Source organism: Phoca vitulina, unplaced genomic scaffold (assembly GCF_004348235.1).
Source record: "Phoca vitulina isolate PV1807 unplaced genomic scaffold, GSC_HSeal_1.0 scaffold36, whole genome shotgun sequence".
Classification (NCBI taxonomy): domain Eukaryota; kingdom Metazoa; phylum Chordata; class Mammalia; order Carnivora; family Phocidae; genus Phoca; species Phoca vitulina.
The window spans coordinates 1144051-1158935 of record NW_022589739.1 but is presented as its reverse complement, the minus strand read 5'-3'; the positions used below and the strand labels follow the sequence as shown (position 1 = coordinate 1158935).

The 14885-nt window shown below is 47.7% G+C and overlaps 1 protein-coding gene across 2 annotated transcripts in view; it reads right to left on the bottom strand.

The window, feature by feature from the left end:
* The window catches only part of PLEKHA7 (pleckstrin homology domain containing A7), a 200424-nt gene that overhangs the window by 11015 nt on the left and 174524 nt on the right, over positions 1-14885 (bottom strand). Inside the window, exons 15-19 of one of the 2 annotated variants that reach the window (XM_032427128.1) lie at positions 9513-9593; positions 5790-5858; positions 5524-5604; positions 4479-4628; positions 3803-3904 (exon numbers count right to left, since the gene is read on the bottom strand). In XM_032427128.1, the coding sequence (XP_032283019.1) occupies positions 3803-3904; positions 4479-4628; positions 5524-5604; positions 5790-5858; positions 9513-9593 (483 nt within the window). The remainder of the gene's footprint in view (positions 1-3802; positions 3905-4478; positions 4629-5523; positions 5605-5789; positions 5859-9512; positions 9594-14885) is intronic. The other variant, XM_032427129.1, reaches the window with a different exon arrangement.

Sequence of the window (14885 nt, the reverse complement as noted above, 5' to 3'; positions counted from 1 at the left end):
GAGATGAACCATGAGAGACTATGGACTCTGAGAAACAAACTGAGGGTTCTAGAGGGGAGGGGGGCGGGGGGATGGGTTAGCCTGGTGATGGGTATTAAAGAGGGCACGTTCTGCGTGGAGCACTGGGTGTTATGCGCAAACAATGAATCATGGGACACTACATCAAAAACTAATGATGTAATGTATGGTGACTAGCATAACATAAAAAAAAAAAAAAGGCCCAATCACATAAAATTCCCTGATCAAATGTTGTCCAACAGCTGAGACAACAGATGTCCGAAGCCTCCCTCCTAAGGGAGCTCACATTCTCACACTCTCTCCACCCTTCCAACACCAGCGCACATCCTCAGGGCTGATAAATAAGGAACGGGCTTGATGCTCAGCTCCACACCAAAGCACGACAGACATAGTATTGAACCCCGAGTGTGTGTGCACGCGCATGCACGCGTGCTACCAGGATTATCTCAGGAGCAGAGGTCCCCAAGTAGAGTGCTGGGAACAGGTAAAGGAGGAGCATCAGATTAAAATCAACTCTCTCCCCTCTCCTCTGGCAGTCTACCTGGCATATTTTTACCTGTTAGTTTGCAGTCCTGCCCCCATTTAGCCTTTCTGTCACCCCCACATGTAAGAGAAGAGCAAGGACAAGCAAAAGCCAGAGAACCTCTAAGGTTCTCCAAGGACGATGGAATTTCAGAACTTAATAACAAGGTGAAGAAAGTTTTTAGGAAGCAGGGGGTGGTGTTTCATCCCTGGATCCTCACACCATGCTGGGCAGAAAGGCTCCTATGGACTGCATTCAGCAAACGCCTGAACTCATTGTTCAGAAGCAGGGACACACACAGGTAGCCTCACTATCAGTCTCTCACAGTTACCTCAATGTTCTTTTATCCTCTGGCTTCCCTGTGCAGGGAGTCACAAGGATCTTTATAAATAAAGCCACTCATCTTTACTGAAAAGCCTGTGAATTTTCTCACAGCCAAACCTGGCTAAAGGGAGGCACATTCCAAGCTCCGTTCCTGAGAATGTGTATATGGGGCTGCACACATATCTCCACTGCTCATGATTTATTCAGGACTCTAACAGCTTGCCTGGCCTAGAATTACACCAAAGAAGTTAGCACAAAGCCTGTTCAAAGAAGGGCTTTGTGAGCTTCCCAGATCACTGTGGCAATCGGGGAAAGCATGAGCAATGACACCAGGCTAGGTGGAAATCAAGTTGCAGAGCTAGGCTTCAAACTAGCCTATCTCTTCCTAACTTACTTACGTGGTTAAGTTCTTCAGGGAGTCCGTGACAAGACTTGTACATTGTACCCATTTGTTTTCCAGGGCAGAAAAAGGGATTCTCTGACTGTGGTACATTAAGTCACCATGAAATAAGGCATGGTAGAAACACAAATGGCCAATGACCATATAAAAAGATGTTTAACCTACTAGTAATTAAATAAACGCAAATTAAAACAAGATGTCCTTTTTCAACCAGCAGACTGGCAAAGACTAAAAAGACTGATAACATCAAGTGCTGGAGAGGATGTGGATAAACAGGCTCAGCACCCTCGTTCACCACGAGTGGGAGGGCAAATGAGTGCAGCCTTTTAGAGGGTGATTGGCCAGCATCCACCAACATTTAAGATGTACACTCATTTCAATTTAGCAAGTCCACCCTAGGAGTGCATCTTCGATAAATGCTTATAAGTGAGTTTGAAAGGGCAGTTAGATAGATGCTCACTGTGGTATCATTTATAAAAGCAAAACACTGCAAATAACTTAAACGCCCATCAGAAAAGAATGGCTAAAGTATGGAATATTGAGACTATGAAATACTATGCAGCAGCTAGGAACTAATTTCTTTTACTTTACACAGCTTTCTGAGATTATGGAAATCTTATAATCTGTGCTGTTCAATACAGTAGCCACTAGACACATGGGGCTACTGAGCACCTGAAAAGATTCTAGTGTGACTGAGGAATCTATTTTTAATTTTAGTTAATTTCAATTAATTTATGTTTACACTTAAATAGCTACTGTATCAGGCAACATAAACTTGGGGGTATCTTTCCTGGGAAGATTTCCACAACATGAGGTTATGACAAAAAAGCAAGTTACCGAGCAATGTGTAAGTATGATTCCTCTTTAAGTAAATCCAACTCCCATCTCCAAATAAATTATATGACTCTATATGGATGGGCATATGTTTGAAAACGCACAGAAGGTGGTATGGAAGGCGATACCACATAGTGATGGCACGGATTACATACAGGGAAGGTGATGGGAAAGGGAAGGGAGGCAGGGGAGCTTTTATTTCATTTTTTGCTTTTGCTTCTTATTGTTTGGCCTTTTTGGAGAGATGCATTCATGTGTTATTTTTATAGTTATAGAAACACAAGGAATGAAAAGCTAAAAAAAAAAAAAAAATCACTGCTAAAATTAATTAAAGAAAATCCAAGCAGATAAGTTTAATGGGATAGAACAGTTTAAGGAACTAGTAACTAGAAATAATCATTTGAAAGACATTGTCAACAATATTCACCTAGTATTTTTAAGCCACTATGCCAAGTGCTGGGGTACCAAATAAGAATAGGAAAATGTTAGCTTGGATACAGGGAAATTATGGGGGGAAAAAAAAACAGCAGCAGCAGGAGATGGACAACTTCTGGGGGACCTAGCAGGCCAGCCCTGAGCTACAGGCAAGCGTCTTTTCCACATGGCCTTGGACCAGGCTTTCTGGGAATCAGCTCCCAATGGTGAGTGGAGGGACAGCAGGCTTTTCCCAGGCCACACACCTAATCCCCCTCCTGAATTCCTTCACTCTCTGGGCAGGCTGATATCCAGAGTCAATATATTCATGAAATCACTTGAAGGAAGAGCCTGGGCTAGCACTAGTTCATAGATTAGCAAACTTAGCACCAAAATTGGCCTAGCACGGTGCCTCAGGCACAGGTAGTCTCCATCAATGCTTGCTGATTTCAAATACATTGGATTTATGTCAGAGAAGATATGGTAGAGCTGAAGCTGGGTTCAAAAGCAGGTTATTTTCCATTTTTAAAAATTTGAGGGTGGGGCAGAAGCCTGATCAGGCACAATGGGGAAACACTGGGCAGCTGCAGGACCCAACTGGGAAGAACAAAAACCACACAGGGCCTTTCTTCTCTCACCTTTGGGGGCAGAGGCAGCCATCATCGGAATGGCCTGGTTTGTAAGGGTAGAGGAGCCAGGGCTCTAAGCTTAGCTGCCTTTCCTGAGCCAGGCAGTGGCCACAGCGATGGATATCTCCCAGCCTGGCTCCAGAAACAAAATGACCACTTGGAGACCAGAGGCACCAAGATGGACCTGGTTTCACACTACCTCCTCAGGTGAAGGGCTGATAGCATCTAACTTCAGGAATCAGAGGGAGGGAGGGAGGGAGGGAGGGAGGAAGGAAGGAAGGAAGGAATTGGGGGTTCCTGCTGCTGTCTAAGTGAGTAGTGCCAAGATGGGGCAGAGAATCACAGGAACATAGATCATTCTCAAGTCTGTAAGGTTCTCAAGTTTGTATTTCTTTCCTCTCAGGGCTGTTTCCCAAAATGATCAGTAGTAAAACCCTTACAAAAACCCAAGAACTTGTCTTCGAGAGGAGAGAGGTAGGGGTTGCTGAGGTGAGTTTTCTCATCACAGCCTGGCAGGGATCCCTGAGGGAGAGCTTGGGGGCGCAAGCAAGCTGAGTCCCAGTAGAAGAAGAAAAGGCCCCTGGATAGGGCTCACAGCCCCACAGGTGAAGGCTCTCAGAAGGAAGAGAGCTCAGAAGGGATGAGGCGCCCTTGGGTCACCTGGAAAAAAAAGGCTCTTCTGTGTTGCTCTTGCAGGGTCTGCTTCAGCTGCTCCACATCACTCTCTAACTTCAGATATTCATTCCAGGCATTTTCCATCTCCTGTCGGCCAAGGAAATGCTCCTGAGTTTTAGTTATCCCCTGTCTCCCAGACGGCCCCATGAGCACCTGTGCTCTTGACCACTGCTGACCCAGCCAGGGCAAGAGGGAAGGGGAGCCCAGCGGTCTCAGGCAGGCCTGGGAGGAGAGAGACAGGGCTTGTCTTCTCATTCCTGCTCTGACCCTGGTCACCTGAACTGTCCCCTCTCCCACCGCTGGAGATGCTTTGGTCCCCAGCCCCGGCAGAAAGGGCCTGCACCAATTCTGATGTCTTGGAATTAACTGCACACAGATCAGGGAAATCTGGTCCCTTGGGTGTCACTGTAGCCATACAGCAGTCACTGACGGAAAGCATCTTGAGGTACCAGCAGAGACAGACCCGTCAGCCCCAGACAAGGTGAGCCACCGTCAGGAGGCAACCTGGAGAAGTTCTGCTACTCCAAGACTCGTCCCTGGCCACCAACTCAACTACAGCTTGTGAGATAGGAGAAGCAGCCCCCTGCCCAGCCCCCTGCCCAGTTGGGGGTGGGAGATGGGGGCAGGGGAGTGTCTGCCACCCTCCACACCCTCTACACACAGTGGACTCTCTGGAGATCTCTGCCCGGATGTGGACAAGGTCCTCCTGCAGCAACCTCTGCTGGTGAGCAATCTTCTCCAGGTGCGGGGGCTGGTCTCGGTACTGCTCCATCTGTCTGTGCAATACCTCCAGCACAGACTCCAGCTGGTCCTGCACCGGGCAAGGGCCAAAGAACAACAGGATAGCAGGACAGCCGCTGGAGGCCTCCCCATCCCATGCCGGGAACTAAACAAACCTGCTGGATCTGAGGCTGAAGGGCCCACTGCCCAGCCGGGGCCTCTGATTCCAGCTCTAACTCTGCCCACTGGGTGGCCTCCTGGGACAAGTCACCTAACAGCTCTGTGCCTCAGTTTTCTCCTCTATGAAGTGGGTATAAGGTCATCCACTCTTTATGTGATAAATGATGTATGAGGATACATCAAAGACTAGATGGAAAATTCTCTTAACTTTTCTTGGAGAAAAGGGCATGTCATGAATCTCCAACATCACAAGTATAATACCTTATTAAAGTTCAACAAAGAAAAAAAAAAATCACACTAAGTATCCAAGAAACCAAACATGGGGAGCCCCTGGCCTGTTCCTCCCCTCCAATCCAGACTCGCTTCCTCTGTAGCCCAGATCCTAGGAGGAAAGGAGCTTAGGAAATGACAGCCTCTGTCTTGTTATAAGCGTGGCCACTTTCTCCAAGGCAACCCCCTTCCATGGAGTTCAAGGGCTTGGGGTCATCACATATAAGCCAGCAGAGCCCTCCTCTCCCAGGCTGACCTCACGAGGCCTCCAAGGAGAGGTAGACCAGAGCAGAAATAAGGTGGAGGAGGGGTAGGTGGCACTTGGAATAAGCAGGCTGAAGTCTCCCCATAAAATTTCCTCCAGGTTTAGGCAGAAATGCCCCTGGAAACGAACACAGTAATGGTTCTGAATAAACTAATACCTGTTCTGGATAAATGAATACCTGTGACATGAGAGTCCAACCTATATCTGAGAAAAGACAGCATGACAAAACCCCCCTCCACTCAGCCCAAGATTATGCAAAACTGATGCATACTTTGTTCTCCTTGAGGGCTCGGATCTTGTCTTCCAAGTCCTGGAGGATCCTGTCTTGTTCGCAGAAGACGCTTAGTTTGACCTGTGAGCAAGAACAGGTTGGAGAGGGCCTGGGATGATGAGAAAAGGGTACAACCTTGAAGCGTGATCAGAAAGCCTTTGGCTACGGAACCATCCAAGCCCTGCGTGAAGCTGCCCGCCTCGGGTCCAGTGGCAGCAGGCAGCCGGGGGATGGGGGAGGGTCAGCCTGTCACCCTGCTCACTCACATCAATGTCACTCTCCGCGATCTTCACTGGCTTCAGACTTCGATCCTTGACAAGGTCCCGGCCCGTCATCTGGGAGGTGAACAATTTAAAGGAGATTAACCATGAGGTTCAGGATTAGATCTCGAGAAGGAGAGTTAGCCCCACGATGGACGAGTGTGGAAGTCTTGGCAGGTAGGGTCATGGCATGAAGTGGGCAAAAACTCAGGCGAGGCCTGATTTTTATGCCTACTTCATTTTAGGGAAAAACCAAAACCTTTTTGTGATCCAAGAAGCACTTGTAAATTTCTCAAATTTAAAGAAAAAGTAGACATTGACTGTAGAAGCTTAATTTGCCCAAAATGAGTTCAGTACGAATCCTGGAAGATTTAAAAGACAGAGTTTTGCTACCGAACCTGGGGTCAAAACCAAGTTACAGAAGTCTACGACCCCCAGCCCAGGGCAGGGAGGCGGACCAGGAGGAACCAGTGAGTCCCTGGGGCATCGCTAAGCCTTAGTTTAAGGAAGCCCCTGAGCTGCTTACCTCCCCATGGGCAAGGTCAGCCTTTCTCACTCTACATCATTTGGGAGGAAAATCAGGTCAAGGGATGAAGGAACCTGGATAATTCCTGGCTGGGGTTTTCAACTGATTCCTGAGTAACTGAGGCAGGTCATATTTATATAAGTCACAAGTTACCCTGTCCTCTCAAGAAAGGAAACCAAAAAGCAGTAGACAAAAATCACCAAACTTATGGGTCAGTGGGCATTCACAACATTGTCCATCCTTCCCTTGACCTCATGTGGGCATCACGCTGGCATCTCCCACTGACCCCTACAAAGCTAAACCCAACTCTTTAGTCCATGTTTTCACTTCCCCTAATCTCCTACTTGCCAAAAGCTGTGTGGGATGGGGGTGGGGAGACTTTTCCACAGATGCACACCCCCACCCCCCACAGCCAAGCCATGGTCAGAGAGAGCCAGGTTGAATGTGCCCCATGCAGGGAAGGCCATCTTGCTGAATTCCATTTTACAGATGTGACAGGGAAACAGAGGGTGGAACCCCTCTCTTCCATGAGATAGATGGTGTGTATACTATGTTGAGGGTCCCAGTGTTGATGGACAGACAGCTGCTGGAGAGATGGTGCTCACTTTCTCCCTACTCCATCTGAGAGGTCCAGTAAGTTGTGTGAATAAAAAGCAAAAATATATTGGCAAACATTCCCCTCAGAACTCAAGCCATTCATGTGCCCAACTGTCCTGCACTCCCTCTCCTTATCATCATCAGCAAATGTCAAGGTCAAGGTCAAGGGACGATGCCCTCTCCATGCCTTGGGCTGAGGACGGAGTCTGGCTGCAGACACACCCCCAACCCATTCCCATGCTCCCTTTGGTCACACAGCAGAGGGCAGGGACCACCGTCTTATTTATCTTGGTAAAGTCAGCCCTGAACATAAAGCCTGGCACGCTGGAAGGCACTGGCCAAATGCTTATTGCATTGGAGGTAGGTCAAAAGGAAACACATATAGGTCAGTAGAATTCCTGGAAAAAGTAGAACTCCAGCCAAATTCTGCTCTTCAGACTGGCAGATTATGTGTACATACATACACACACACAGTCACGGGAAACATGGACTACTGCCACAAACCACAAACAAACTGCTGGCTCCTGCAAGGACAGAGGGCTGGGAAAGGTGCGGAGAGGAAGCGGAGGGAGAAGGCGGGGGAGGGGTGGAATTAATCCTGGTGAACCCCAACAGCTGACCTCCCAGGCGGGAGGTGGGCCTTTAAACTCAGAGGAACCCAGCAGGTAAAGGTAAGGAGGTCACTCTGGGTCACAGTCCATCAAAGCAGAGGACAATGAGCTTGCCTACTCTCCAAGGGGCTGACCCTTGGCTCACTTCCTAGGAAGAAATCATTTTCAGATTGAGATATGCTGTGGAGATTTTTTTTCCTCCTAGCAAAACTCTTCCCTTTATTTCACTGGAGTATCAAAAAGATGATATCTTTTTGATATTGAAATAGCAAGGCAGAGAATCTAATTGAGCAATGCCTCATTTACCCAACACCATCAGGAAAGGAATGACGTATTCTACACAAAAAGGGCATTTTGAGAAAGCTGAACCTTTTAAACCTTTTGATGGAAAGGTTTCTAAAAGTAAGTCCTACGCTGCCTTCATAGAACTGAATATAAATTCAACCTTTCGGGGATGAATCAGAGTCATTATAAAAATCAGTAATATGGAATTTCTTAGAAGTCAGTGTTTTAGGACTATGTGTCCCTTGATTAAATGCTCTTAAATTTCTGTGCTTTCATTTCCGTTGTAGATTGACACATAATGGGTTTTTTTCCCCTCTCAGAATATTAGTACCCCCTCTTTTCTAAGAAGTATCTCTTTCGTCCCCTTTTAAGGGCTGCATTTAAGGTGCTGTAAGTTAGGAATTCAAATGGCTGAATCTGTTAGGACTGGAGATTCAACAGTCAACACGCCGCTTTTCCAGAACTCCCTCCCTCCAATGGGTCTGGTGCCCTTCAGGGGAGGTCCTTCCATACCTCGTGTCTCCCAGTCTATGGGCCTTCATACATCAGATGATATGCTCTGTCTCCCCTCAGTCGACAGTAACCTGATTAGGGGTGACTATGGGGACTGTGACATATTTTCATATTTTCTCTGTATCCTTAAAGTCCAGTCAGGGCCCAGTATATTAAGGATATTTGGGAACTGTTTGCTAAATGAACCTGTGAATGTAACAAAATAAAGTGAATTGGCTCTACTCCTATGGAATAAAGGGCACAGGCTTTAGAGCATGAGCTTCATGAAAGTGTTTACACAGCTCAGAGGCCCTTGAAACTTCTGAATTTAGTTTTGTTCCAGAGAGTCAAGGCTACTACAAAGTATCCACAAGTAGTTTATTACATCTAATTTTCCTTTTTAAACTGTGCTTTGTGATAGCAATGTTTTGATCCATTTAAAATGTCAACTATGGGTCTCCAGCATCTCTGTCACCAGAAAAAGTGGAAGTCAGTGGGCATTCATCCCTTTGAAAGAGTCTGTGCACCAGAAAAGAACTGAAGGCCACCCAAGCATTTTACTTCACCCTTCACCTCATCCCAACACACCTCTTCTCAGGGCTCAGGATTACTGCACATAGCACCTGCTTCCCAACCTGCAGCCTCCCTTGGAAAGCTATAAAAGCCGGCCACATTTCGGGTCCTACTTCTGCATCAGTCAAAGCGGGGACCCTGGGCAGGGGGGGGACATCTTGTTCTAGCCCTGCTTTAGACTGTTTTCAAATACCGACACCCTGTGCTGAAGAAAAGCCACCCTAATCCCAGGGCCACGGTGGAATCTCAGGATGCCCCAGCTCCTCCAAGGTGACCAGGAACTGCTGTTCCTTCCCAAGACTACACAGACCACACTGGTGTCGGTCGAGGTCAGTCCTCACCATGGAGGCAGATGAGAGAGAATGGAAACACAACACAAGCTGGTGGCAAGCCAGGCAAGCCCCCCCCTCCCCTGTGGCAGCACAAAAGATGGAGTCACAGAATACCGCAGATGAGAGGCTCAGCCTGGTGCGCCAGCCAAAATGCTGAAGGGAGCTTCAAAAGGAGAAAAAAAATAAACCAAAATGACTTGCAGAAAGCCTGGGGGCAGTCAGGAGAGCCCCTGGTTAAGCAAGTGATGAGGTCGGCGCTGAGCCAGAAGCAATGGAATGGCCCCGCTTGGAGACACAGATCAGATCATCTTACGCTTCTCCTGGGCCGACAGCCCCGTGCTGACTTCTTCAGCACTTTGTAAAGCACGTTGATCAAAGGTTCATTATTTTTTATCTGTTCCAAACAAAAAGGCAAATATAACAAAACGTAACAGGTGAGACATCAAAAGACACTTGAAGGAGTCAGAATTTGGGGAACTGGCCAGGGGAAACCTTAAGGAGGATGTGTGCTGTGCAATTCAAATGATCATGTCTCAGTCTGGTAGTGCTGCTTCCCAGCTGCTGGCCTTTCCAGACTTCCGTTCCCTCGCCGATAAAATGGAGGACAAGAAGCTCTGCCTGAAGCATCTTTGTGCAGGCTAGTTTATGGGGGAGGGCCAATGTCAGGGCCCATTTCCTTCCAGTTCCTCCTGCAGAAGGCAAGAGGAAACTTTGCTTCTTCCTTTGTCCTCCTTCACCTTATGCCGTGAGACACTGAATCACTAGGATGGCGCTAGGCATTAGTCTCATCCCTGCCCCATATTTTCCACCTTCAGTCCCCCAGACCCTCGCCTCCACACTATGTTCATCTAAATAATGATGTCTTACCAGTGATCCCAAATGCTTACAGCTCCTTTGAGGGAACACTGTCCCTACCCGCTCAAACAGTGCATCTCAACCCTGGCTGAACACCAGCATCACCTAGGTGGTTTAAAAAAACACAAACTGATGCCTGAGTCGCACTCCAAGAGACTCAGATATAAATTAGTTTGGGGTGGAGGCTGAGCATCCAGATCCTTTAATAGCCCCCCCTTGGATGATACTGATTTGCAGCCAAGACTGGGAACTGCTACTACTGTAAAAAGTGATTCTCAAACTTTAGTATCACCTGGAGGGCTTGTTAATACAGCTCACCCTTGAGAACATGGGTTTAAATCATGAGGGCCCACTTATATGTGGATTTTTTCCAATAAATGCAGTCCAGTCCTATAAATTTTTTTCTCTATGATTTTCTTATCATTTTCTTTTCTCCAGCTTACTCTATTATAAGAATACAGTCTGTAATACGTATAACATACAAAATATGTGTTAATTGTTTAGTTATCAGTAAAGCTTCCTGTCAACAGTAGGCTATTAAAAGTTAAATTTGGGGGGATCAAGTTATACCTGGATTTGCAACTGTGCAAGAAGTTGGTGCCCCTGACCCACACAATGTTCAAGGGTCAACACTATTCAGATTTGCTGAGCCCCACATTCAGAGGTTCTCACTGAGCTGATCTGGGGTGGGACCCAAGATTTTGCATTTCTAACAAATTCCCAGGTATTGCTGATGCTGTTGGTCTGGGATCACACTCTGCGAACCATCGCTTTGAAACAATGTTTCTCAACTCTGGCCATACATTAGAAACACCTAAGGGAGGTGTTTGGTTTTTTTAAAAGGGAGTTTGGTTTTGTTTTTTTTTTTAATTTAAAATTTATTTATTTGAGAGAGAGAGAGAGCACATGTGAATGGGAGTGAGAGGCAGAGGGAGAGGGAGAGACTCTCAAGCAAACTCAGCGCTGAGCACGCAGCCCAACACAGGGCTTGATCCCACGAGTCATGAGATCATGACCTATCTGAAACCAAGAGCCAGACGCTCAACCGACTGAGCCACCCAGATGCTCCTGTTTATTGGTCTTTGAAGAATAATACCTGAGTATTACCAATTAGATCAAAGTCTCTAAAGGGTAGGGTCAAAGCATGAATATTTATTTTTCAAACTCCCCTGGTTGTTCTAGTTCATGGCCAGGATTAATAATCTCTGCTCCAGAACAACCGATCTCAAACTTCTTTTTGCACAAGAATCATCCCAGAGCTTGATTAAAAAACAAACACAAAAAAGCAGAATTCTGGGCACCATTTCCAGAGGTTCTAATTTAACAGAACCCCCTGAATCTGTACTTTAAAAAAAAAAATCAAGCTCCCAGATGATCTTGAAATAGATGGTGTCCTAGACCACAACTTAAGAAACTTGGCCCTAGAAGCTAACTCTGGAAACAGACCCTGCACAGAGCAGCCCTGATCTCAGGCTCAGTCGGGAAGCCGCTAGAGGCCAAACGATCAGAGCCCCTGGCGACATATCCCTCAATCCAGGAACAAGAGCCTCTGTGGGGTTGGCGGCAACCTGCTCTACCTATAAAGGCACCACCCGAACAGCAGCACATACCCTTCCCCCCACCTCCCCTTCCCAGCTGTGCTTCACAGGTGCATTAAAGCAATCTAAGCTGTCAACGACAGTGACCCCCACACCTGCTTCTTCCGACCTAGCCAGGGTATACGGTTCTGAAGAGCAGAACCATGATGCCAGAAACAATTCAGTGACTACAGCTTTAGGTGGGAAAAGTACATGGTACATGGAAGAAAGGAGGCAGGAGTAAAGTTAGACCCTGGGTCTAAATTCCAGACCTATCACTGTGGAAGTGACCTCTCTTGATACTTGGATTCCTGCTTATTAGGAAGGTGGGGAGAATCATTCCTATTGCTCGAAGCTGCTGAGAAGACCAAGTGCAATAATGAATAATGGGCACCCAACCACCACCAGGCAGGAACAGATGCTTCATCAAGGTGGAGCCCTTTCCATCCTGGCACCACCAAGTAAAACGCCAGACAAGTAAACATTGTGCAAAAAGAATGTTAATCCAGAGTGTCTTCTAAAAGAATGCAGTACACCTTCGTTTGAGCACTTGGCACCACAACAGAAAGGCTCACGTTAGGGAGAAAAAGCTCCCACCACATGTGGGGAAGCAAACACCACCAACTGATTCTGGAAGCTGAGCATCAGCTGACTGCTGGTGGTGGTGGTGGTGGTGGTGAGGGGAGGGTTTGGATCCTTAAGTCTGTGGCCTTTGGAACAGGGACATAGGGGAGCCTAGGCCAACCAGCTGGGGATAGGGAGGCTGTTTTTCTCCAGCTAGGCTTCCCTCCTTCCTCTCCCTGCCCCAAGAACCCAGAGGAACCTCTCACAAGCAGCTGGGCATGGCGGGGCTGTGTCACCACTATCCCCACACCCCGGCTGGGCTTCAGGGCCCATTCAGCTGTGTCCACAGAGGCCCTCACCTCAGGGACCCAGGCTGAGCTCCGCATCAGCTCATTTTGTTGAGCATGTTGCAATCTCAAGAGCCAACGGGCCCTGGGGTTTTCCTGCACAGTCACGCACCCTGCTTGCCCCGTGGGGCTCATCTAGCTTCGTTTGCACCCCAGAGATGGGGGGGCTCACCACAACCTGAGCAGGCCCTTTTAGAAACCCCTCTACCTGTAGCTGCTATCCACTTGTCTTTTTTTTTTTTTTTAATTGAAGTACAGTTGACACATGCTCTCCATTTGTCTTCATTCCCCCTTGCAGCTACAGAAGACACATGGTAGCATTTCAGAGCTTTGTCCACTGTCTCTGTCTCCTGAATTACCCAGAACTCTCTTCACCACTCTGCAGTGCAGCTGTGCTAACTGCTGCTGACTTTCTTGTTTCTGCCCAGCATGCTTTCCCATTAGGGAACCCCTCCCTCACGCCACAGGGAGTCTGGGTTTGCAAGTGGCCACCCATGGGGATGCTGGGCTGGGAGAAAGTGAACTTGGGTTTGCACGTGGCCACCTTCCCTGCCATGTGGGCACAGCCCACACACCAGGAAAACTAGAACATTGGTGACATGGCCTGAGCCCCTGGGATGTAGCCCTTGGCTAAAAGAAGCAGTATATTCTCTTTGGCTTATTAGCGGGTTGATTTGGGTTTCAGACACCTTCAAACAAAAGCATCCTGCCTAATACATCCTCAGCCATGGTTCTATAGGCCCTCAACACCTCTGCTTTGCTTCTGGCCCTTTCTTCATCTGGGTCCTGAAGTGAGACACCATCTGGGAACCCTATGCCCCAGCTGGGTTTGAGCAGAGCAGAGCAGGTTCACTGCCTCCCTGATGTGGGGACTCTGTACCTTGGAGAGAGGCCAAGGTGGTGCCAACCTTTCTGGCAGCCACGCCAGACAGACAACTCACACACAGCACAAACCCCAGCATCTCCCTGCTACCAGTGCAGCTCATTTGGGGGAACAGTTCTCTGAGAGGAGCTTAGCAACTAGAATAACAAAAATAAGACTGGGGAAACTCTGGTATCAACAGAGCTGTTTTCCATGACAGTGACAACTTCCAGAAAGTCACCAGTTAATGTTCTGGGTGCAGACAGCTCCTAGCTAGTGAAACACCCCAAGGACGCACCTTGCCTCTATCACATTAAACACACTTCCTGGGATAATGACCCCAGTTCAGTTCCATCAAAAACTGAAATGCCTTTGGGTCCACAGTAGTGGAAGCAGAATTTTAAGAGAGGCTGGGAGGCAAGGCAACTCAAGAGCACAAGTTTCAAGAGTCAGAGCTATACCTAAATACCAACTTCCCGGTAGCCACTTATGTGGCCTTGGGAAAGTCATTTACTTCTCTGAGCCTTAGTGAAAAAAAGATAACGCCATCTTCCTTCTAGGGCTACTGTGGGAGTTACATAATTTAACAGAAGTAAAACACACAGTGACCGTCACACATTATACCCTCTATTGTTACTAAGCTTTTGTTGGTAGTCAGGACACCCAAGGACTCCTGGCTCTGCTATCCTGTGCCTCAGTTTCTCCCTCTAAATCCCTTTTAACTCAAATTCTATGATCTTGAAATAAAACAGACCTGAACTGAATCTTCCCTCCAGGATCAGCTGTGAGTTTCTGCTCTCCCATACAAACAGGAATCAGAAGACAGAGATTTCCTATTACTCCAGCTCAGGCTCTCTAAGCTCTCTCTTGCAGCATGCACCAAGCACTCTGAGGACTGTTTCAAGGTACACCTGTGCTGCTGGGGAGCCAAACTTCTCTTACCAGCTCTCTTACCATGAACGTTCCATAAATACTTCTGGTTGACTGCATGGCCCCGGGGCAGGGGTGAGAAGAATTGAGAGCTAACATGGTGACTGGCTATTGGGGAGGCCAGGGAATGCAGACCAGGTGGTAACACAGGGCCGGCAAAGGTGGTGGACCTCTCTCCAGGTCAGGTGGGGTTGGTGAGCATGGTGAAAGGACCCTGCCCAGGATCAGAGCAAAGCAGAATGGGCTGGGCTGCACATTTTGCATCGTGAGGTATTACTACCATACTTAATAATACTTATTCATGCTCTGTGTGATCTGTCACATAAGCTAGAAAATGTCCTGGTTTTGAGAGAACCCTCCTTGTTTTGCTCATATCAGAAAGCCAAGTCTGACTTTCGTTCACTGCACCCCTCCTTCCTAAAGAATCAGGAACATGGGCAGTCTGCCTCCTCCAGCCCTAGCCACACCACCCTCCCCCTGGCTCTCCTTGGCTCCCACTGTTCCCTTCCCTTTAATTTCAACCAACTCAAACTCTCTGGCTCTTCAAGGCT